Source organism: Saccoglossus kowalevskii, chromosome 6, assembly GCF_978046115.1.
Source record: "Saccoglossus kowalevskii chromosome 6, keSacKowa6.1, whole genome shotgun sequence".
Taxonomy (NCBI): domain Eukaryota; kingdom Metazoa; phylum Hemichordata; class Enteropneusta; family Harrimaniidae; genus Saccoglossus; species Saccoglossus kowalevskii.
This window is the reverse complement of record NC_140646.1, coordinates 15,105,241-15,131,253: the sequence shown is the minus strand read 5'-3', so window position 1 is coordinate 15,131,253 and position 26,013 is coordinate 15,105,241. Positions and strand designations below refer to the sequence as shown.

At 34.8% G+C, this 26,013-nt stretch overlaps 1 protein-coding gene across 1 annotated transcript in view; it reads right to left on the bottom strand.

Moving 5' to 3' along the window:
* Window positions 1-515: 515 nt before the first annotated feature.
* LOC102803394 (A disintegrin and metalloproteinase with thrombospondin motifs 18-like) overlaps window positions 516-26,013 on the bottom strand; it is a 97,522-nt gene continuing 72,024 nt past the window's right edge. Inside the window, exons 12-22 of the mRNA XM_085500101.1 lie at window positions 25,552-25,660; window positions 23,405-23,535; window positions 22,653-22,776; window positions 21,407-21,651; window positions 15,039-15,177; window positions 13,868-13,994; window positions 12,703-12,907; window positions 10,867-11,055; window positions 8,487-8,690; window positions 7,369-7,513; window positions 516-3,689 (exon numbers count right to left, since the gene is read on the bottom strand). Coding sequence (XP_085356227.1) covers window positions 3,574-3,689; window positions 7,369-7,513; window positions 8,487-8,690; window positions 10,867-11,055; window positions 12,703-12,907; window positions 13,868-13,994; window positions 15,039-15,177; window positions 21,407-21,651; window positions 22,653-22,776; window positions 23,405-23,535; window positions 25,552-25,660 — 1,734 coding nt within the window. The 3' untranslated portion in view covers window positions 516-3,573. The remainder of the gene's footprint in view (window positions 3,690-7,368; window positions 7,514-8,486; window positions 8,691-10,866; window positions 11,056-12,702; window positions 12,908-13,867; window positions 13,995-15,038; window positions 15,178-21,406; window positions 21,652-22,652; window positions 22,777-23,404; window positions 23,536-25,551; window positions 25,661-26,013) is intronic.

Genomic DNA, 26,013 nt, shown 5'->3' with positions numbered 1-26,013 from the left:
GTGTAGAGTAAAGGCACCACTATGTGAAAATGATACGTGCGTGACGGTGTGCAGATGACACTGCAATTTATATTGCCAATTTGGCTAGTAACAATATAAACAGCCATGCATGGCACAATCCCTGTTAGTTATCAAATTTATAATACATTGGTCCCATAATGTCTAATGTATTTACCAAGTTTGAACAGTAAACAGCCGAGATTCCATTCCGGAATTGCTGGATTTTGATGATTTTTCAGTACAAAAATGACCGTCATTTTACAATCTTGAATCAGATTGTGAAACAAATCGGTGCGTATATGTATAATATTATGTATGATGTATGTGTGAAGTTTGAATGTAATCAGTCCTGGTATGTCTAAGATATATGTCTGAACGCATACACATCAATCCATAAGTCCCCGTTTTTGGACTGCGTCCAAACAGGGACTAAGAAACATACATTACAACAGAATCCAGTTTGACACATTACACTCACTAGCAAGACAGCAAGAAGAACAATTCTGCCGAGAAAATTATTATTGTAATCATTTTTATTTAGCACCACTCAAAGAATGATAACAATTGAATATTCACACATGTAGAGAAGCTGGCAATATTACACTCGTCAGAGAAGGTACTGAATGAACATTTTGCCCACAAAAAGTCTATGATGTTTATACTACAATTGTAAAACATACAAACATGAGTCAAACAATACAAATGCACCAAGTATATTTGAAAGCAACTTATCAAGGGTCTCATTGTATTTCATCAAATTTATTATGTATAATTATGTGATTAATATAATTAGGTTTCTGAACACGATGTAATTATTTAGTTAGTAGTATGAGTATGCGTCAGCATAGTCTGTGTTAATGCTGGGCAACGATGCGTCAATCTTAATCTCCTACACATGACTTGCACAACGCACGCGAGTCGTAACCCCCCTCACATGACATCAACGTGTGCCCCCATTCAGAGGCAATTAATCAAAAATATTAATTTCACTAATGTACCGTATATTAAGTGAATATGCTTCCGTAAACAAATTATTGAGAAACTTACCATGTGAATCATTAGGTGTTTTCTGTACATAAAATATGACTAAAATATGCATCTCTATTGTAGCTGTGTTTCTAATGGAGCTAATGCGGTACATCAACATATACAAGAATATATGATATAGGTTTATACAAGTTATTATTTTGATTCATATAGCTGGCAGATAAGTACACATTCAGAAGAAAAAAAATAGTTTAAGCTAAATGGAAAATATTGAACACAAATGATATTTATCATACAGCCATTGATGTAACCACAATGTAAAGAATACACAGAGGGAATCGAAGATACATCAAATCAACACACCGCCACATCTGAATATTAAAACATAGTTGCAATATTGTAAATTCATAAACATAAATAAAACTGTTTTAATACAGAAGCATTTACATTATAACTAATACATATAACTAATACATTCACCCTCCTGTTGAAATTCACCAGTCCAAAAAAATTAGATACTATGAAAGATGATTTCAAATCATAATATTATGTATTATGGATATTATGGATTTGGATATACTTTTAGATTTGGGGAAATATATGTTCAAGTTTAAAGATGCAAAATGGATGAAAACACGTTATTTTATTTAATATTTGGTTTGATACTGTATCAGTTGATGATTAATTCAATTTACAATTAATTTCAACCCTTTGAGAATCAAATTGTTTCTACTCAAAAATGATTTAATTTGTTGCCATTTTCTGTAAGTTTTACAGAATTCAGTCTTAATTTTGAACAAAACAAACTAAATATGACATTGCCTTTAGTTTTTAATCGAAAAGTTAGAAACTTTTTGACAACATTATGTTGAAAATAGCAGACTATAAACGTTTGTTATTCATAGGAGTGCTTATATCGATTATCACATCTTATTTTCTGTTACGATAGTTTATGTATTTTATTGGTATGTTTGCAAATGTGTATTAGACTGTGCAGCAATCATCTCCATGAGTTGATATTGAAACTAAGTCTATTATTCCCATGGGATTTGATATTCATTACCGGTACAAGATACATGTAAATGATTCACTTCATTGAACATATACACGTACAGCAATACAGCAATGCATATTCCCTCTGAGACCAGTGACCTCTGAAAGTGTATCACCAATAATCAGTCAAGTAGAAACAGGCAAAATTTTTATCAAATTTTGACTTCTACTTTCTCAATTTTTGACATCTGTCATTTGCACCATGCAAAGATTTTATACTGATAAATTTAGGTGACTGAGTTAGACACAGTTTGGAATAGTGTTGTTATTGTTATTGTGTACATATTAACAACATTGACCAATTTACGTATGTATAATTTTCGCAATTTAATACCTTAATGGCATTTATGATTACAAATTTTCAGAAAGGACACCAGAGAAATGTTCATTGCATCAAAATTTCTAGAAAAAAACGTCTCTCCTGTAATAAAAACGTTATACAGTAACTGTGCACAATGATGTAATTTCTTCACATTTTTGCCCACCAACATGCTTTGCATATAAGTATACCTTTCAATCTGATAACAATTTGTCCCCAAGTTTCAGTGACCAGGATTCACAAAAATCATAATGAAAAATTACATTATTTTATCTTTGAGTGTGTACAACTACGCATACACGCAAAATGTAATCCCCTTTATAATATAATCTTTTTCTTTGATTTTCAAGTCTAAAAGTTTAAACATTGGCAGGCAAAGAAATACGAGCATGTCCGGATACCATATAACAAAATAACAGCAGTCTCTGAGTATAATAATGAATAATAAGTGTAGATCGACTGATAATATTGCTATACATTATCTCATACTAAATTTCAGATATGAGCTTTATTACTCAAAAGCTTTTTTTTTAAATTTAATCATACTGTACTCTGAGCTATAATAAAGATATGGGCAGAAACTTTTCTGAACAATTGTACATGTAAATATAAATACAGTAAAGGTAACTGTTCTTTATAATTAAAACTTTTTCTAATTATCCTTTTTCCCATAGTGAAGACATCTTCTAATCTGTTTTCATATAGTGACATTGTTAAAAAATATATAATATGATAGCATGGGTTTTAGAAAAAAGGTTGGGAAAGAAATAATAATGCATTATCATGATAGGCTCTTTGAAAATGTTTGCATAATATTCAATCTATTTTTTCCAAAACATAGTTTTGTACCACAAAAGAGATGTCATTCACTAACACCATAGATACACTGATCTCAAGTTAAAGATTAAATATTGATTAAATATAATTGTGATTATTAGCTTTTTTCTCAAAAATTATGAATAGGCTTCTATATGTATTTTAAAGTGTTTGAACAGACAATGTATTTCACTTGGAACCCATAATCACACAACCAACACTTAGAAACAGAATGACGATATATGTTATACATTTGATTTAAACATCAGAACAACCACAAGTGTTGTGCTTCTTACGAAAACTTGTTCTGCATCGCTGATGTCCACTGAAAATATATGGCAATATTTGTCTGTTGTGATTAAAAAAAAATATAAATATTTCTGTATTTACATCTGGTATCATCTTTTTCCTCTGGTACACGACTTGCAACACTTAATTCCATAGAACTTGTGATCACATACATTATGCCGAGGTACAAGGTGGCACCAATCAAATAGATCCACACAGTCTGGATCTGAAACAGAGATCATTCACTCATTTATTATAAACCCACTGAGCACCATATTTTATATATTTTTCCCGGCTAACATTTTGTCATTTTTTATGTATTTTCTACATTTTTGGGGGATAATTGTGTACCAAATGGACATAATTTCTTATTCGTTACAAGTCTTAATCAAAAGTTTAGGGAAATTATGAAAAAATTAAGTGAGTTTAACATTTGTGAATTATGAAAAAAAATTGACAGGTTCATAAAAAAAAAATGATATTGAGTCATTCTTTACACATCTTCTTTTGACCGATTTCATGTTAAATTTGTACTTTGAGATCATTCGTATAGCTTTGTAGAAGTCACTACTGATGTGAAATTGTTGATGGTGTGAACCAAAACATTCTAAGCTCAATGATTTTCAGTACGCTTGGATGATGGCAACAGTTTTGGCTTCCCATGTGAGTGTTTGTTTAGATATCATTTGCCTAATATGTTTTTGAATATCGATCAAATGTACATGAATTCACAAAGATTTGCCTCTGTTTGAAACTCAATGATTCATCAAATATTTTCCTCACATTGCATACAATCAAATACAGCACACATGGTAATAGTAAAGTAATTAGACATCAGTAAAGCTTTAGAAAGTATCTTTAAAAATGCAACTTTAAAAATGCTAGCTATCTTTATAGTTAATACAAGATTTTCATCATTTCACCCAAAATATTAGTTTCCTTATATTTCATACATTTTTATTGATTTCTCAATAGTGAGTGTTAATATAAATTAGTTTGATTTCCAATATTTTAAAATATAAAAAAAATTAAAACTTATTCATTAACCACTATTATATGATATACCAGAGAAACAAGTAGTGTTATTTTGAACAGGTTTGGATCACTTAAAGGTTTTTGAAATGTATCTATTGAAAATAAAGATGACAAAATTAATTTTTAAGTTGGGAGAGATTAGTATATATTATTTTACTGTCTATTACATGTGGAAATTACTGTGTAGATAAAATTACCGATGGCACAGCATGGGGTCACCATGAGAAAGGTGCTGTAAGGAAAAGAAAAGCATGCACATTTGTTTAAACAAAACCAAAATTATTTTGTTTCTTTAAATAGTCATGTTTATGAAACCTTTTAAGAGCTGCATTAGGAACCAACATTTACTTTTTAGCCACCATTGAAAAACCAATTATTAATAATTAGCAATAATCAATATTTGCAAATAAATCTTATAGAATGTGTGTTCAGTGTAATAATGAAAAATACAAATAATTGGAGAATCCCTAGATTAAATAAATTATTGTTTTGCACTGATAACTAGTAGCTTATTGAATAGTCAAATGTGAATACTCTTGCTCATTCAGATGTCATGTTTCATACAGTTTTTACTGCATGCTGCCTAAATTAACGTACAAATTAGGTTTTTCGTTTTTATGTTTTTTATTGTGACTAGGGTGAATGGTAAACTTAGTTTCGACATTGAGTTGTTATAGCCGTAAAAAGTATTAACTGTTGCTTGAATGCTCAGTTTATCTTTTGAAAACTATTGATTTCTTGATTAAAAAAATAAATTATGCTGTTTTACCACTAAAATCAATGCCAAAAGATCATACTACATTTAATATGATGAAACTAAATTGAATTTTACTGTTGATTTTTTGTACATTATTATAATCACGACTGAGTAAAAATTAAGAATCGCAACAAGTAATGTATTCACTTGTGAAATGCATCATGACCAGACTCTTTTAGGCTACACGTACATGTATACGTTTGGTCACCAACAAAATTTAAACTAAATACATATTACATTAAAATCACTGAGTACTATTTGTTATCATGTGGAAATACCAACATTTTCCCTATAAATAGCCAAAGCCTATTTTACAACTTTTTCACTCTTCCTTGACGTCCATCTGGAGTGATGCCTAAATTTACAGTACCATGTTGGGCAACAAATATTTTCATAATTCTTAGGACTAACAGAATTCAGTTTAGGTGAAAATGAAATATATTTGTTTTGAATGGTGATCAGAAATAGCTTTGCTATATAGACAGTTGAAAATAGCATTTTTGACCAAAAATGACAAAAATATTCACTTTCACTAAAATTAGAAAATTGAACTTAATGTTACAAAACGAACAACAAATCTGTCAAAGGTCCACATATAAGGTCTACATACAAGATGTCAAAGCAATTGTGCTTTACCAATATCAAAAAGAAGTCGCAAATAACAAGTAAACCAAAAAGTTACAAATTAAGACATTTGTACACAAAAATTATAAATCTGAGTGTATTGTCACAAAGTGAACAAATATATCATAGGCTAATCCAAAGTAAAAAATAGCAAAAATATTCCTCCATACTAGAGATTCGAAAATATCTTCACAAATACCCAAGTATAATTAAAGCATGAGGACTTGTCGATTGTTTGCTTATTTATTTATTCAATTATTTATTTATTCAATACATTAATTATTAATTAATTACAGCGAGCGCAAGATATTTACATACATCTAACTCTCGTACGCGATAGGCAATTACCGAGGGACTTTGCAACATCCCCAGACGCTTTCCTATACACTCCAATGACCGTTGTAGACGCAATAAAGTTACATACACGCCTACGTGACAGTTAATCAAAACACCAGACGCGGTATGCCTTTGATGTGTGGACACGAGGAACAGGGGTAGTTGGAATATTCCATTGCTTTGTAGGTATAACAATCATTGCTGTGTAACACTTGGATGAAATATAATACGAACATAAACCTGGGAATGAATATTAACAAGAAATGATAAATGAAAATTCTTTTGATTGGTAGATTGTTGAGATGTTGTAAATTGATTTATATTAATAATATTAGCGTTGTGAGTGTCCCGTTCAATGCTGGTCCCATTGCCAGTTTGCCAGAATATTCATCGCCCAGTTAATCTTTCCCTGGAATCTTCTACTTAGTTTCACCTCCACACCATCACCATATACCAGTTTCAAATATCCTTCAGATCTCAGACAAAATTCAATAAACTCAACAATTTCCTGGTAACATTCAGTCGACTCCTCTCAGAACATATCCAACCGATGTGACAGAAATACCGCACAATCCCTTGAACCGTTACCTTCGCTAGTCCAACTTCCTGTCGTTGATCATTCGCAGTAGGCGAATAATCTCCATCTCAGTGTCTTCGTCTAAACGCTTTGACATAATAGCAATACTAAACTGTTCTCACGAGAGTAATTTCATTATATGTTATGGGCGTTTTTAAATATTTGTATCAACTAGGATTATTATTTTCGCAAAACGTTCAAAATAGAATTTATTAAATGAATGGGCATATGTATGCATGAAATAATAGTGTCTGATATCAACAATGAGTAAAACATGAGTGTTTGATGTTTGACTCGACGCTTACACATTGTAATAGTTGAACCCATCTGAAACCCTGACCGTTGTTTTGATTAACTGTCACCTAGGCAAATATGTAATTTTATTGTGTTTACAATGGTTACTGGATCATCTAGGAAAGTGTCTGTGAATGTTCCAAAATTCCTTTGGTAATTACCTACCATGTGCAGGACTTAGGTGTATGTAAATATCTTGCGCTCGCTGTAAATTATTATTTATTTTTACTATTAGCTTATTTTGCATACAATTACTAGAATACATGTATTTATCAATGTTACCTTGTCTAGGACATGGATCTTTATTACATGTTTGTGAGGTAGTAGGTTTTTCTGATGCGATACAACTCGTAGCTAAACCTCCTTGGTTTGTAGATCTACATGTTACTTGTCTTGCCTGAAATCCACCACCACATGTCTTTGTACACTGTCAATATAAAATTATTTCCATCAACAACTTATGACATAAGTGAATACAACATAAATCTACGTTATATGTGATGAAAATCTGATTCTGAGTAAGCTCAGATGTGCTATGTATGTGTTTATACTAACCACTAAACAAGAATTGAAAATTAATGTACAATCCCTGTTTGGTAGTACCAGTAGTTAATATCAATGTTCAGAATAGTATATTAACTATTTCACCACCAGTTCCCTCTTTTCATCACAAATTCACAAAATAGTCCTGTTTATAAGCTTCCTTTAGAAGATTAGGACAAAAATAGCCAAACTTTTTTGGAGAAAAACCGAAAATTTATTTAATTTGTTTCTGTTGAATCCAAAATTAGGGTTCATTTTCAGAAATATTGAAGAATATAAGAAAAAGTGCAAACAAATGTGGGTGAGAAAGTCTGGTGGTGAAAAGGTTAAGAAGTGCATAGACTGACAAAATGTAAGTTGTTATGATCACGCATACAGAGAGAAAAACTAGCATGGATACCACAAACTAACTAGTCGGTAATTTTTCGCCAAAATCTAAAAAAAAATATGACGTGCACCTGTAACCCAATATGAATGACAATGTTCAATACCTGTTTTGTACTAATGCTGAATTCCATCATTAGCAGCAATCCAGTGTGGTTGGTTGTACATTTACATGTACAATTTGGTTAAATACCGGTAGTGCACATTTTTTTTTGTACTGAAATTAGCTGAGTATATTTGGTTGAATCACTAAAAATGTAATGTGCAACCTAAATCCAATATGTAGTTTGAACAAACTCATGCAAGCCATCTTAGAGATGCAGTTGTTAAAATGATATGCACTGGAGTGCCTTCCAGTTGTGATAACACTTTGTTGATGTCATTAGATGTTTTTACAAGTCTTGTTTTTGTTGCTACTTATATACGTCAAGATTGAGAACAAAATGACAATATATTTGTTAGTGATTACTTACCCCTTGCCATGGTGCAGCAAACCAATTAGTTGTGCTTTCTTCATTTAAACAATTGGCTATATTACATGGTTTTTGAAGAGATAATTGGGGTTTCTGTTGTTCTTTGCATTTCTCATCTGGAAGTTCTCTATATTGTCCATGTGCATCAAGGTAGCTGCATTTGATGAGTCGTTTACGATGACCCAAACCACAGGTCTTGGAACACTGTTCATGTAAAAAAAATTTGAAACTGGACTGCAATTGCTCTAATAGAAGGAGTAGAGTGACAAATATTCACTGTGTTTTATTTTAGTGCAAAATTTTGAATTTGACCTCAAAAATGTACATGATGACCTGCTTCAAGATCTCACTATGTGCAATGTATGTACCAAGTTTGAACGAAATCCTTTCATACACAACCAAGATTTGATTTTGATGAATTTTAAGCATAAAAATGATGGCCATTCAACCATCTTGAATCAGATTGTGAAACGAATGAACGTGCATGAGAACAGACAATTTCATTATAATATTATTTCACTGTTTTTACTACAACAAAGTTCACTCTATTTTTTCTTTCATCAAAAAAACAAAAACAAATATTTGTGTAAGAGCTCTAGTGTAACATCAGGAATGTAGTTCTTGTTGTCCTGCATTTTGGATTACATTGATTTTTTTTTTTATAATTCAGATCAACATGAAAAAACACCCTTAGTTCATTCAACTACTTCTATGTACATGAGAGTGTCACGAATGTCAAACATTAAATCGTGTTTATGTTGTATGTCGTGATGGTGGCGTTTTGTGTTTGTCTTACGGCGATAGATAGGCAATGTTGTTTTTGGCGATAGATAATTGTTAAATATAGAGTGGCAAGATGTTTCTTTTAGTCAGCACTAGGGAAGCGGACTTTGATAGAACCCGATCTGAACGTTCATGTGATCAAATGTGGATGTCCGATCTTGTAGGTACCACAGTAAGCCATTGAATAATATTGCATCATGGGAGTTTGTGATCTATTCTGGAGGACGTCGGTTCCCCGTTGCTGGCAGTATACCATTTTTTACGTGTCTACTAATCACGCGTTTGCAAGTAACGTTAGAACAATACACTGTGTATTGTCATACAAATTAATGTATTGTGATCTACGGAATGTGCATCATAAAGATAATTCTATTGGCCAATTCCGGCCTACTGCAGTTAACGAGTGGGGAAACTCGCCAGCGAATGACATTCCCGATTTTGGTTCTGAACTGGATGTGCCTTCTAATTTATGTTACTGGCTACGGAGGTGTACTGCGGTGCAAGGGAATCCACCCGGACCACTCTCCTTCTACAAGTTACGAATATTGGACAGATAAACTCTGTAATTGATTGGTATCGTGCTCGACTGAGTGTGCAGCGTGTATTCTACGACTACAGTGCTTCTGACTGCGTTTTGTAATTACCGTCGTCGCCACCGTTAGCAGAGACTCGCTGGAAAATGCACCGTTATCACGCAAAGACCCGTTTTCATCTACTTTGAAGAAACTGTATGTAGGTAGGGCTGTGTCCGATCGCCAGTATATTATTTGCGTCCGTTGTTTGTTATGTACGTTTGTCTCTTAGTTTTATGCATGCATGCAAGATTCTATGTTAGACAATTATTTACATTATCGATTTAGGCATTTCCCCGTAATAGTATAACGTAATCCACTACCCCTTTAAAGAGGGTTTGGCATTTCTTGCCTACCCTTTCCCCGTGTGGAAATATTACAATATTATTACTGAATTATATTTCTAGTGTTATATTTTTGTGTAACAAAACAACGTGTACCCCACTACCCCTTGTAACGGGTCAGGCATTTCCTGCCCATCTTTTAGGTGTGTGGAATAAAGTACGTTGTTTAAACCTTACTCATGTAGCGTGTACTTGTTGTTTATGTCGCATATAAATTATACAACTGTCTTAAGTTTCGAATTATTAAAGGACCCAGTTCACAGGGGTGTTATGGGTGTCATTTGTTTGGGACAATTTGAAACCTTAGCTCAACCCAACTAGCACCCTGTGACAGAGAGAAATGAAACATCATCTTGTGGGAAATCTTTAACATGTACTGAGAGCATAAACAGCATACAAGGTTAACAGTTCCACTCGACAGAACGCCATTCTACCAAACCTAATACCACATGTTTGATTAAAGAATCAATCACAATAATTAAACTGTGGCTCTGTTGAAATAGTACAATGCAACAGAGGGGAGGCAGTTTCTACCGGTAGTAGAGCATCTACATATATGAGAAATGATGAATTTTTGGTTCTGAATGGTTCAAGATCAGGTGCGGCTTCTATTAGGGATGCAGCTTCTAATACAGATTTGAATATTTAATAACAAATAATAATATTGATTTGTTGACTTACATCTCCCCAAGCAGAAATGAACCACTGAGACTTCCTGGCACATGGTTCCATCTGGCAATGCTGTCGTATCTTAGGCTTTCGTTGGTATTTACAAAAACTTTCTAGTAATCTACGATGGTTTCCCTTCAAGCTAACAGAATTACACGTCACACTGCGAGTACGAAAACCTGTTCCACAAGTCACAGAGCACTGCAAACAAAATACAGTAAATTATTCCCTGTGATATGTTTTCACCAGATTGTAAACATTCTCAGTACTGTAGCGTACCTGAATAAGAATCATCAAAGTCACAAATTTTGCAACAGAACCTAATAAATACATACCACACTATCTAACAAAAACATACATTTCTGAAGACAAAACAAACATAAATCGAAGACAAAACTAAAATTAGTGTCACATTGTAGCAATCCATATATTATACATCAGTCAGAGAGGAGAGAAATATATTCAAACACAAGATTTCATTAAAAAAAAGCTTAGAAAGACCTTTAGGGTATTGGAGACATTCAATATATGAAGGAAACAGGAAATGTTTGAGATGAATAATAATATGAAAGCAAGCAATAATCAAATAATCAATTTGACAGTGGACCATCATCCTAAAAATGAAATATCAAAACAATCGGGCTGATGGTTTTCGAAAAGATATCAAAAATAGCATTTTTTTACCAAAAAATGGCAAAAATATTTGCCAAAAATAGAGAATTGAATATATCATCATGAAATGAACAAATCTGGCAGAACTCCATCCAAGGTACATAAATAGTACCAAAGCAATTAAGCTGGAAGTTTTCAAGCAGTCAAAAATAGCATTTTTTTCACCAAAAATAAAAATATTCAACAAAATTAAAGAATTAAAGAAAACATCATATACCATATAGTTTTCAAGAAGAAGCCAAAAAAGTAAAAAGTTGACACGAACGATGTCGACGAACAATCACTCATATGATAAGGTCTGCTCGACAAAGTCGACAGCGGAGCTAAAAATTAACAAACTGCAGAAATTGATATACTTGATGAATATAAATGAAGAAGAGTGAAGTATCTTTGCACTATAAAAAAAGTGAAGGCCATCGTTAATTATATATTTCTTATTATTTTTTTCAGCATAAATATTTCATATCATATTTATTGACAGGAATATCATATTTCATGGTATACAATACAGAATTATTATAATATTATATCACACCTGAGTGTATGTATCACATTTTATGACCCATTAGAGAGAGTGTTTTTCTTTTAATTGATGTGAATCCTTGACAGGCAGGGCAGTAAAAAAAGTAGATTTTAATGTTTAATTTAAAAACAAAATAAGGTTAAAGCGTGGTGGTCGTCGCGCAGCGCGTGTTCAAATTTCATGTAAATAAACAATGTATTTTATACGCATTGTATACGTCGCTATGAGTCCCATATTGAACAGGACGCGACACGACGACTGCCGCCCTTTAATCCTAGCACCAAACTTAGTTTGCCATTCAACTAATGTTAGCCTCTCTTCTGTTGAAAGCGTCCACTGTTTACTTGAGCTTCGGAACCATGGTGTTTAGAGTTTGAATGTATTGATGGCAAAGAATGAAACAACAAGTCACGTGACTCGCATGCTCTTGACAAAATCTTAGTAGCCAGGACAATATTTGACACTTTTGAATATAGGGATTACCATGTTTACTCTTATTAAAAACACATATAAACATAAAATTACATTTGTTGTAAAGTGAATCATTAAAAATGCACACTATTAACACAGCATATGATACTTGTTATTGTAATGAAGTGGCCATGTTGTAGTCACATTGAGCAATACATAACATGTCAGTAACATTAACTTACTTGAGACCATTTAGCAGCGATCCATTTTGGCGGACATTCCTGCGTGTTGCACGTCATCCATCGCTGAGGTCGACTTCCGGGACAAAAAGCTGCTTTAACACTCTTCTGACGTGTCTGTGTGATTTGTCGAATACACTGTACTTTTCTTTTTTGTCTTCCACCACCACACTTTCTATCACAGTCACCCCATTCAGACAGTACCCAGCTAAAAACGGAAACATCACTTATAAATAATCCAAATTTAGCAAATTTGAAGGCCAAAATGACCACCAGTTAGTCATTTTTTATCAAATGGTGACGAAATGTTGCTATTTGCCATGGACAGAAATGCGTCAAGAAATATGACTATTTTGTCATCAATATCAAATAGGTAATTAAATTTTTACTAGTGCAGAAGCAATTAAATAGTTTATTATAAATATCACGATATGAAATATAGGTATTGGTTTCTCTCTTAAAACGAAACAATACATTCGATAAACTTTGAATACGTCAGTCTCAGGAGTAATTTATTCACCATCATTAGTACATTATATTATGAGGTTATTACAACGACACCATAAAGTCTGCATGAAGAAATTGCTGCGAAGTATTAACCGATACATAGTGAAGGTCAATGTGACCATGTACTGTCTGAGAGCATGCATACTTTGCAGTATCCTTGTATTAACCTTATTATCATGCACAGGGTCCATAGCACCAAGAACCAAATGATTTCCAAGACTTTTCAAGACCTTTTTAGAAACTTTCTAGCATTTTCCCCCAAGACATTTTGACCCTTAATTCAGGCCAACATCATCAAAGTTCTGAGGATATGGTAGTTCCCTGTAGAAAACGGACCTTTCTAAAATCAATTAATAACTATGGAGGAATTTAAAGATTTTTTTTTATTTTTCCTGTAATTTAAAGACAATTCAAAGACTTACCAGGCCTCAAAAAATCCAAAGACATTCTAAGGATTTTCCCAACGCTATGGACCCTTTCTGATACAACCACTTGGTGTAGGATGCCCAGAACTGACTAAAATGTCACAGCATGCATTTCCTGTACAGAGCAATTACCACTTAGAATTGCGTACCAGTACACCGATGTATCGATATAAGATTTGTCTCTGATCATGACACAGACATCAGAAACTATTAAAAAGACAAATAAATATATGTACCTTGCGGGACAGGGTTCTAAATTACACGGATAACTTCCACTGTGTGGTTTTAATTCTAAGTCGCAGTACGATTCATCAACTTGTTCTTTGTAATCTCTCCAACATTGAGATATTGTTGTCATCTCACCTGAGAAATAAAACACTGTAGTAAACACGTGCAAACCAACAAACACACTGGTAATACACAAATGGGCAAGTTCACCCTTTCATAAAGAAAACTGAAGTTTCATCCCAATATAAAAATAATATGAAGAATAATTTTTAATAGACTATTTGCAGGTTTGTAGTGAGAGACAGTGCAGGGGTTTGTTAGATTCTGTCAGCAAGTACCAACTAGAAAGATTAACCTTTTCACCACCAGACTTTCTCACCCAAATTTGTCTGCATATTTTTCTTATATTTCTCAATATTTCCAGAAATGAACCCTAATTTTGGAGCCAACAGACAAAATTTGAGCCTATTTTTGGTTTCCACTCAAAAATGTAGCTATTTTTGTCCCAATCTTCTGAAGGAAAGTGCAGACTATAAACAGGACTATTTTGTGAATTTGTGATGAAAAAAGGGAATTGTTGGTGAATAAGTTAAAAGTTGATTTATGAAATACAATTATTGACTTGTAAACAGTCACTCAAATTATCACCAGCAACAGCAAGTTAAATTTCTTAATACTAAATATTTTATCGTTTATTTTGTAGCAAATGTTTTTATATTTTTTACCCATGTATTTTTTGGCTGTCTAGGTGTGTTACTGGTACATAAGCCTAGTATGAACATTGTATGTATATTACTCTGTGTATATTTATTTAGTAAATCAAAGGTAATTTTGGCTCAAAACACTGCACTCTAGATCTAGGGTAATGCAAAAAAATGCAGATTGAATATCTGTCAAAAAAATTGAATGATATAATTTTGAACTTGAATTTCTGAATATGGCATTGATATATCCTTACTTCATCAAAATTGACCATCATCATCATACGTATAGCATTGAGTGTGGACATTTCTGTGTTTGTCGAATCCCATGCAATGTTTTAACGCAACTACAATGCTATGGTCATTGTTTGCCGTTTTCTAACGCAGGATCTCTCAGTCAAAGTAAAATAGTCTATTCACATGTTTATTCAAATGACGTGACTGCTATGAAAAAGAGAGTAGATTTGAAGACACATACCTCCGGCACATGTGACTGAACATTCCGTCATGATAGCACTCCAAGTATAGTTATATATCTGTTCTTTTACAGTTCCATTGTCAGAGTTGGACAATGCATAGAAATACTTCACGCCAGGATTCATTCCTTGTAGTAATAGCTGCAATCACAAGATACACAATTTGAAATATTACGAAATATAGTACAAATTTCAGAAGACTTCTCAGAAACTAAATCCCCACTAGAGGGTGCTGGATACATTTCTCAGAAACTAAATCCCCACTAGAAGGTGCTGTATACATTTCTCAGAAAGTTAATAACCAACTAGAGGGTGCTGTATACATTTCTCAGAAAGCCAATTCCCCGCTAGAGGGTGCTGTATACATTTCTCAGAAAGCTAATTCCCCACTAGAGGGTGCTGTATACATTTCTCAGAAAGCCAATTCCCCACTAGAGGGTGCTGCATACATTTCTCAGAAACTAATTCCCCACTAGAAAGCGCTTTATACATTTCTCAGAAAGTTAATAACCAACTAGAGGGTGCTGTATACATTTCTCAGAAAGCCAATTCCCCACTAGAGGGTGCTGTATACATTTCTCAGAAAGCTAATTCCCCACTAGAGGGTGCTGTATACATTTCTCAGAAAGCCAATTCCCCACTAGAGGGTGCTGTATAAATTTCTCAGAAAGCCAATTCCCCACTAGAGGGTGCTGTATACATTTCTCAGAAAGCCAATTCCCCACTAGAGGGTGCTGTATACATTTCTCAGAAACTAATTCCCCACTAGAGGGTGCTGTATACATTTCTCAGAAAGCTAATTCCCCACTAGAGGGTGCTGTATACATTTCTCAGAAAGCCAATTCCCCACTAGAGGGTGCTGTATACATTTCTCAGAAAGCCAATTCCCCACTAGAGGGTGCTGTTTACATTTCTCAGAAAGCCAATTCCCCACTAGAGGGTGCTGTATACATTTCTCAGAAACTAATTCCCCACTAGAAAGTGCTGTATACATTTCTCAGAAAGTTAATAACCAACTAGAGGGTGCTGTATACATTTCTCAGAAAGCCAATTCCCCACTAGAGGGTGCTGTATACATTTCTCAGAAAGCTAATTCCCCACTAGAGGGTGCTGTATACATTTCTCAGAAACTAAATCCCCACTAGAAGGTGCTGTATACATTTCTCAGAAAGTTAATAACCAACTAGAGGGTGCTGTATACATTTCTCAGAAAGCCAATTCCCCGCTAGAGGGTGCTGTATACATTTCTCAGAAAGCTAATTCCCCACTAGAGGGTGCTGTATACATTTCTCAGAAAGCCAATTCCCCAATAGAGGGTGCTGTATACATTTCTCAGAAACTAATTCCCCACTAGAAAGTGCTGTATACATTTCTCAGAAAGTTAATAACCAACTAGAGGGTGCTGTATACATTTCTCAAAAAGCCAATTCCCCACTAGAGGGTGCTGTATACATTTCTCAGAAAGCTAATTCCCCACTAGAGGGTGCTGTATACATTTCTCAGAAAGCCAATTCCCCACTAGAGGGTGCTGTATAAATTTCTCAGAAAGCCAATTCCCCACTAGAGGGTGCTGTATACATTTCTCAGAAAGCCAATTCCCCACTAGAGGGTGCTGTATACATTTCTCAGAAACTAAATCCCCACTAGAGGGTGCTGTATACATTTCTCAGAAAGCTAATTCCCCACTAGAGGGTGCTGTATACATTTCTCAGAAAGCCAATTCCCCACTAGAGGGTGCTGTATAAATTTCTCAGAAAGCCAATTCCCCACTAGAGGGTGCTGTATACATTTCTCAGAAAGCCAATTCCCCACTAGAGGGTGCTGTATACATTTCTCAGAAACTAATTCCCCACTAGAGGGTGCTGTATACATTTCTCAGAAAGCTAATTCCCCACTAGAGGGTGCTGTATACATTTCTCAGAAAGCCAATTCCCCACTAGAGGGTGCTGTATACATTTCTCAGAAAGCCAATTCCCCACTAGAGGGTGCTGTATACATTTCTCAGAAAGCCAATTCCCCACTAGAGGGTGCTGTATACATTTCTCAGAAACTAATTCCCCACTAGAGGGTGCTGTATACATTTCTCAGAAACTAATTCCCCACTAGAAAGTGCTGTATACATTTCTCAGAAAGCCAATTCCCCGCTAGAGGGTGATGTATACATTTCTCAGAAAGCCAATTCCCCACTAGAGGGTGCTGTATACATTTCTCAGAAACTAATTCCCCACTAGAGGGTGCTGTATACATTTCTCAGAAAGTTAACATTCAACTAGAGGGTGCTGTATACATTTCTCAGAAACTAATTCCTCACTAGAGGGTGCTGTATACATTTCTCAGAAAGCCAATTCCCCACTAGAGGGTGCTGTATAATTTCTCAGAAAGCCAATTCCCCACTAGAGGGTGCTGTATACATTTCTCAGAAAAATAATTCCCCACTAGAGAGTGCTGTATACAATTCTCAGAAACTAATTCCCCACTAGAAGGTGCTGTATACAATTCTCAGAAATTAATTCCCCACTAGAGGGTGCTGTATACATTTCTCAGAAAGCCAATTCCCCACTAGAGGGTGCTGTATAATTTCTCAGAAAGCCAATTCCCCACTAGAGGGTGCTGTATACATTTCTCAGAAAACTAATTCCCCACTAGAGAGTGCTGTATACAATTCTCAGAAACTAATTCCCCACTAGAAGGTGCTGTATACAATTCTCAGAAATTAATTCCCCACTAGAGGGTGCTGTATACATTTCTCAGAAAGTTAATAACCAACTAGAGGGTGCTGTATACATTTCTCAGAAACTAATTCCCCACTAGAGGGTGTTGTATACATTTCTCAGAAACTAATTCCCCACTAGAGGGTGCTGTATACATTTCTCAGAAACTAAATCCCCACTAGAGGGTGATGTATACAATTCTCAGAAAGCCAATTCCCCACTAGAGGGTGCTGTATACATTTCTCAGAAAGCCAATTCCCCACTAGAGGGTGCTGTATACATTTCTCAGAAAGCTAATTCCCCACTAGAGGGTGCTGTATACATTTCTCAGAAAGCCAATTCCCCACTAGAGGGTGCTGTCTACATTTCTCAGAAACTAATTCCCCACTAGATGTGCTGTATACATTTCTCAGAAACTAAATCCCCACTAGAGGGTGCTGTACGCATTTCTCAGAAACTAATTCCCCACTAGAGGGTGTTGTATACATTTCTCAGAAACTAATTCCCCACTAGAGGGTGCTGTATACATTTCTCAGAAACTAATTTCCCACTAGAGGGTGATGTATACAATTCTCAGAAACTAAATCCCCACTAGAGGGTGCTGTATACATTTCTCAGAAACTAAGTCCCCACTAGAGGGTGCTGTATACATTTCTCAGAAACTAATTCCCCACTAGAGGGTGCTGTATACATTTCTCAGAAAGTTAATAACCAACTAGAGGGTGCTGTATACATTTCTCAGAAACTAATTCCCCACTAGAGGGTGTTGTATACATTTCTCAGAAACTAATTCCCCACTAGAGGGTGCTGTATACATTTCTCAGAAACTAAATCCCCACTAGAGGGTGATGTATACAATTCTCAGAAAGCCAATTCCCCACTAGAGGGTGCTGTATACATTTCTCAGAAAGCCAATTCCCCACTAGAGGGTGCTGTATACATTTCTCAGAAAGCTAATTCCCCACTAGAGGGTGCTGTATACATTTCTCAGAAAGCCAATTTCCCACTAGAGGGTGCTGTATACATTTCTCAGAAACTAATTCCCCACTAGATGTGCTGTATACATTTCTCAGAAACTAAATCCCCACTAGAGGGTGCTGTACGCATTTCTCAGAAACTAATTCCCCACTAGAGGGTGTTGTATACATTTCTCAGAAACTAATTCCCCACTAGAGGGTGCTGTATACATTTCTCAGAAACTAATTTCCCACTAGAGGGTGATGTATACAATTCTCAGAAACTAAATCCCCACTAGAGGGTGCTGTATACATTTCTCAGAAACTAAGTCCCCACTAGAGGGTGCTGTATACATTTCTCAGAAACTAATTCCCCACTAGAGGGTGCTGTATACATTTCTCAGAAAGTTAATAACCAACTAGAGGGTGCTGTATACATTTCTCAGAAACTAATTCCCCACTAGAGGGTGTTGTATACATTTCTCAGAAACTAATTCCCCACTAGAGGGTGCTGTATACATTTCTCAGAAACTAAATCCCCACTAGAGGGTGATGTATACAATTCTCAGAAAGCCAATTCCCCACTAGAGGGTGCTGTATACATTTCTCAGAAAGCCAATTCCCCACTAGAGGGTGCTGTATACATTTCTCAGAAAGCTAATTCCCCACTAGAGGGTGCTGTATACATTTCTCAGAAAGCCAATTTCCCACTAGAGGGTGCTGTATACATTTCTCAGAAACTAATTCCCCACTAGATGTGCTGTATACATTTCTCAGAAACTAAATCCCCACTAGAGGGTGCTGTACGCATTTCTCAGAAACTAATTCCCCACTAGAGGGTGTTGTATACATTTCTCAGAAACTATTTCCCCACTAGAGGGTGCTGTATACATTTCTCAGAAACTAATTTCCCACTAGAGGGTGATGTATACAATTCTCAGAAACTAAATCCCCACTAGAGGGTGATGTATACAATTCTCAGAAACTAAGTCCCCACTAGAGGGTGCTGTATACATTTCTCAGAAACTAAATCCCCACTAGAGGGTGCTGTATACATTTCTCAGAAACTAAGTCCCCACTAGAGGGTGCTGTATACATTTCTCAGAAACTAATTCCCCACTAGAGGGTGTTGTATACATTTCTCAGAAACTAATTCCCCACTAGAGGGTGCTGTATACATTTCTCAGAAACTAATTTCCCACTAGAGGGTGATGTATACAATTCTCAGAAACTAAATCCCCACTAGAGGGTGATGTATACAATTCTCAGAAACTAAGTCCCCACTAGAGGGTGCTGTATACATTTCTCAGAAACTAAATCCCCACTAGAGGGTGCTGTATACATTTCTCAGAAACTAAGTCCCCACTAGAGGGTGCTGTATACATTTCTCAGAAACTAATTCCCCACTAGAGGGTGCTGTATACATTTCTCAGAAACTAAATCCCCACTAGAGGGTGATGTATACAATTCTCAGAAAGCCAATTCCCCACTAGAGGGTGATGTATACAATTCTCAGAAACTAAATCCCCACTAGAGGGTGATGTATACAATTCTCAGAAACTAAGTCCCCACTAGAGGGTGCTGTATACATTTCTCAGAAACTAAATCCCCACTAGAGGGTGCTGTATACATTTCTCAGAAACTAAGTCCCCACTAGAGGGTGCTGTATACATTTCTCAGAAACTAATTCCCCACTAGAGGGTGCTGTATACATTTCTCAGAAACTAAATCCCCACTAGAGGGTAATGTATACAATTCTCAGAAAGCCAATTCCCCACTAGAGGGTGCTGTATACATTTCTCAGAAAGCCAATTCCCCACTAGAGGGTGCTGTATACAATTCTCAGAAAGCCAATTCCCCACTAGAGGGTGCTGTATACATTTCTCAGAAAGCCAATTCCCCACTAGAGGGTGCTGTATACATTTCTCAGAAAGCTAATTCCCCACTAGAGGGTGCTGTATACATTTCTCAGAAAGCCAATTTCCCACTAGAGGGTGCTGTATACATTTCTCAGAAACTAATTCCCCACTAGATGTGCTGTTTACATTTCTCAGAAACTAAATCCCCACTAGAGGGTGCTGTACGCATTTCTCAGAAACTAATTTCCCACTAGAGGGTGTTGTATACATTTCTCAGAAACTATTTCCCCACTAGAGGGTGCTGTATACATTTCTCAGAAACTAATTTCCCACTAGAGGGTGATGTATACAATTCTCAGAAACTAAATCCCCACTAGAGGGTGATGTATACAATTCTCAGAAACTAAGTCCCCACTAGAGGGTGCTGTATACATTTCTCAGAAACTAAATCCCCACTAGAGGGTGCTGTATACATTTCTCAGAAACTAAGTCCCCACTAGAGGGTGCTGTATACATTTCTCAGAAACTAATTCCCCACTAGAGGGTGTTGTATACATTTCTCAGAAACTAATTCCCCACTAGAGGGTGCTGTATACATTTCTCAGAAACTAATTTCCCACTAGAGGGTGATGTATACAATTCTCAGAAACTTAATCCCCCCACTTGAAGGCATTGTTAACAATTTTTACCCAACTAATTCATCACCAATGGGTGTTATACACATTTCTCAGACAGCTTGCCAAACAAATTTCATCACTAGAGGGCGCTGTAGACATTTCTCAGATTCCTCACAAAATATATTTCAAAGAATTTGTACAAATAACAAGTGTGATAATGTAATTACCTCAATTACAATTTCTTCATTGGTTGGTCCAGGTGCACTCAAGGATTCTGGTTTATTATATTCTCTACTGTACACAAATGAAGTACCTGCCATTTTAAATTCACCTGGCCAATCAACCGTCCAATCACCAGTAAGATAATATTCATGATGTTCATTTCGTATTGCGAGATAACTTGATGATATATTAACTTCTTCTACAAGAATATTCCTGGCTCCTTCAGGCACAACTACAATAGGGTAATAGTCTGAAATAAAAATAAATTTATTATACACAATAAATAACACACTCTAAAATATGTAGAATCATAGACCCTCTAACAGAGGGTTAGAGGGTCTATGGTAGAATATACATTACATATATTATAATTTCACTGATTTTCAATGCATCTAAATGTTGATTGTTTCAGCATCCAATGTACAAACATACAATGTTTGAATTTGGTATCATTTGAATTATGTTAACATTGGGTTTATATAAAGATTCATCAGAATGAGTAGCATAATGGTTGTTGCATTGGTAGACCCAAGTTCAAATCCTATCTTAGGCTGAACACCAAAAAGGGTTGACCCCTACCCTTGGTAATTGTGCCACAGTCTCAATTGGAAGGCCAATTCCACTGGCCGAGATAGCTAGAAATTATGGTTTTTGGTACAAAGAGTGAAACCTGATGTATTTCCTAGTCTGCATGGGGTTGTTAGTAAGATTACTTCCTTAATGAAATTAAAAGACAATGGGGAACAATAAACAGATTTATTTGTTTAAACATGAATAAAATTATTCATCTGTCATCGTAACACCATAAGTTACAGCGTGCAGTAATTTTGTGGTATTTTACGGGATATTTTCATTCTACCATAAAAGGAAATGCAAATCCCAAATATGGAATGATTACACATGTAAGCGTCCTCTAATAATAAAAACAAACATGGCTGCCACTAGGGTTTGACCGGACTCCACACAAAGAAGTTAGCTGATTCAAAATCTGTTCTAAATTTTTTGGATTTCGGCATTCCGATGATGTATCCTTGGAAGGAAAAGATGTATAATAATAAGGTTATTACGAGGATACCTCAAAGTATGCACAAAGACAGTACGCCATTGCATCGACCTCCGCTGCACGTCGGTTGATACTTCCGCTGTACTGTCTTCGTGCATACTTTGAGGTATCGTAATAACCTCATAGTATCCCTAGATTCTATGGTTTGACAGTATTCAATTCATAATAACCTTTATATTGTGACTTACCATTGTGTGCTGGCTGTTCCATAAAAACACCTTTTATGAAGTCACAGGTAGTATTATCCCCATTGCACACACCACAACCATCAAAACGAGTTGAAGAACCAAGCACATGATCACATCCAACAGACTGTATTGAAATACAATTAAGTACATAATATCTGGTAGTTCAAGTTTTCAGAGTCTTTAAACATAATTACTATAATGTCTTCATCATTCAAGGTAAATTTTAAGTTGAAATATGACAAAGTGAGATTTTTGGCTCACATGTACTTCTACTGGAGAGTGCAGCACATTCTAGACAGATTGTTTAACGGTACACATTCTCGTTAACACATACACATTCACGTCTTACCGTCGTTTTAACAACACACATTGGATTAACTTTTAATATAGTTGAATTAACTTTTATTATAGTTGTGATATGAAATCAATAGGGTTGCGTTTTAATTGGAGTTTAATTAAACTCAATTTCAATGCAATTCAACATAGAATTGCGTTTTAATTAAATAAAATATCCCGCGACTGAACATAGAAATGTTTGCAAAACTTAGGTTAAGTAAAAGGGGGAGGTATGGTATAATTATATTAATATTAATAAAAATTGAACCATACCTAAAATTTGATTAAATATTAATATAAATTATGAAAATAGTGAGGGTCGTCACAATGTTGGTCCCAACGTCACAAGTCAGTGTAAAGTTGGTACCACAAAAGCACATACACGTTATACAGGGATATAAACATTTCATTGGTACCTCACATTTCCCGTTAACGCAAACGTCCAGTGAATCTTCTCTGCATGGTGTACCATCCATAACTTTACTAGACAATGCAAAGAAGAAATCATAGTCTTCTGCTATGCAGTACAATTTACACGATTCCTTTCCTGTAAAGCCAATGTATATTCAGAGAATGTATGAATCATATTTTAAGGCACCAGTCATTTCCACGCCATGTTGTATTTGATATGGATATTTCATGAAATCAGAGTGTTGTCAATGTAAAACTGTAATCTTTACATGTGTATGTTTACTAATATTAAAAGATGCATTATTATTAAAATTTAGATTTTCACAGATAAATTGTGATAGATAAATAGATAGATTGTGGTAGTTATTATCTTGTGTTTGGTTCATCTGTTTAATTCAATACAGTGAGTATCAATTTACTGCGCATCCACCTCATTTTGCTATCGGTGTTCGAGGGGGTATAATTATATTTCAACTACTTGTTGCTTAGATACATGTTTAATATCAATAAAACATGTTAGAATCAGAAATGACATTAATATTGTATGCTAATTAGCTAATTATTATGTATATAATTACATTTTATTATACATCTGTCACCGTAATGCCATAAGTTACAGCGTGCTGTAATTTTGCGGTATTTTACGAGGTATTTTCATAATATCATATTTAGAAATGCGAATTCCAAATATGGAATGATTACGCGCGTAAGCGTCCTCTAATAATAAAAACAAACATGGCTGCCACCAGGATTTGACCGGACTCCATACAAAGAAGTTCGCTGATTCTGTTCTAAACTTTTTTGGATTTCGGCATTTCCAAGATGTATCCTTGAAAGGGAAAAGATGTATAATAATAAGGTTCTTACGAAGATACCTCAAAGTATGCACTCAGACAGTACGCTTTCGCATCGACCTCCGCTGCGCGTCGGTCAATACTGCCGTTGTACTGTCTTCATCCATACTTTGAGGTATCTTCGTAATAACGTTATAGTATCACAATTAGCTAATTATTATGTATATAATTATCACAATGTTTAAACATGCAGATTTATCATACATCACAATTTAATCAATTGTAAAATATTTTTGCTAGAACTAATTTTTGCTGAAAAGCAAATTTTTGCAAATTTGTATGAAATATAGTTTCACTGATATTTGATGAGTTGAATGTAAAATGATATTTACAGCAAAATAAATTCCAAGTGAAAATAAATCCACTCTTTTTCAAAATATCTATTTATAATTATTATACATGACCCAATCAGCTTATTAACATGCAAATTAACTAATTAATATGCACAGAATAGTCACAACTTCCATTGGATTAAATGAACTCCTTGTGATTGGTGGAGAGCCAAAGGTCTAGATCCAAGATTAGCAGATAGCTAGTGTATCTTTGAACTTGGGTATATACCGGTATGTAAAACACAAACCCTCATATAAATACAAGTCTAACTTCTATATCTCATTTGAACTTTTCCACATCAAAAATCAAAATATCAAGTAATTATGCAAATAAGGAACTAAATATGCAGCAATAATCAACAAGCAGCCTGTCGGCTTAAACAGCTTCGCTGTTAGCAATGCACATTGCAATTAAAGAACAGAAGATATTATTAGAAAATGAACAATAGAAAGCAATCAGACTTTCTGTTTTCAACAAGAATTCAAAAATATCACTTTTCACCAAAAATGACAAAAATATTCATCAAAAATATATAATTGAAGATATCACCATAAAATGAACAAATCTGAGAGAGGTCCACATGTAGTACCTATATATGTAATATCAAAGCAATTGGACTTGCGATTTTTAACAAGAAGTCGAAAATATCACTTTTTACCAAAAATGACAAAAATATTCACCAAAATTAGAGAATTAAAGATATCATTACAAAATGAACAAATCTGAGAGAGGTTTACCCAAGGTATATATACACTTATAGCTTATAGTTTTCAAGAAGAAGTCAAAAAAGTAAAACATTGACACGGACGACATTGGACAATCACTCATATGATAAGCTCCGCTCGACAAGGTCGACAGCGGAGCTAAAAAGTATAACTAAGATTTAAAAACAAAATCATTCTGATCAAGATACAAGAATACCATTATATTTATCAGCCATATGTAAACCTATTGGTTTTACTTACTATCTACATGTGTGTATGGTTTCCATTTATAATAGAATCCTCTGAATGGTTTACTGTTATATGCTGCACATTGCTGAGATCGGAAATCAATATCATTGCTGGGACAATCCTGGAATGAACAAAATAATCATATATACATTGGGAAACCATAGAGCTGAATGGAGATTCTTGTATGAAGTTAAAATTTTACAATATACTGTAAAACCAATTTCACTGGGTTTTAAAGTTCACAAACTTGGCAGGAAAAACGAGATCTTTTGTTATTTTACATGTTGACGTAGATTTAATTTAGCAATAATTAATACCTTTACAGTATCCTATTTGCAAATGAGAGTAAGCGTCTTGTTTTGGAAAGATCTAGCTACACAACTTGTTTTAGTTTTACCCTTCTATATAAGCATGGATATGGAATAGTGAGCATAATAAGAGGAGAGAATGGAACAGTATTTAAAGGGAAAAACA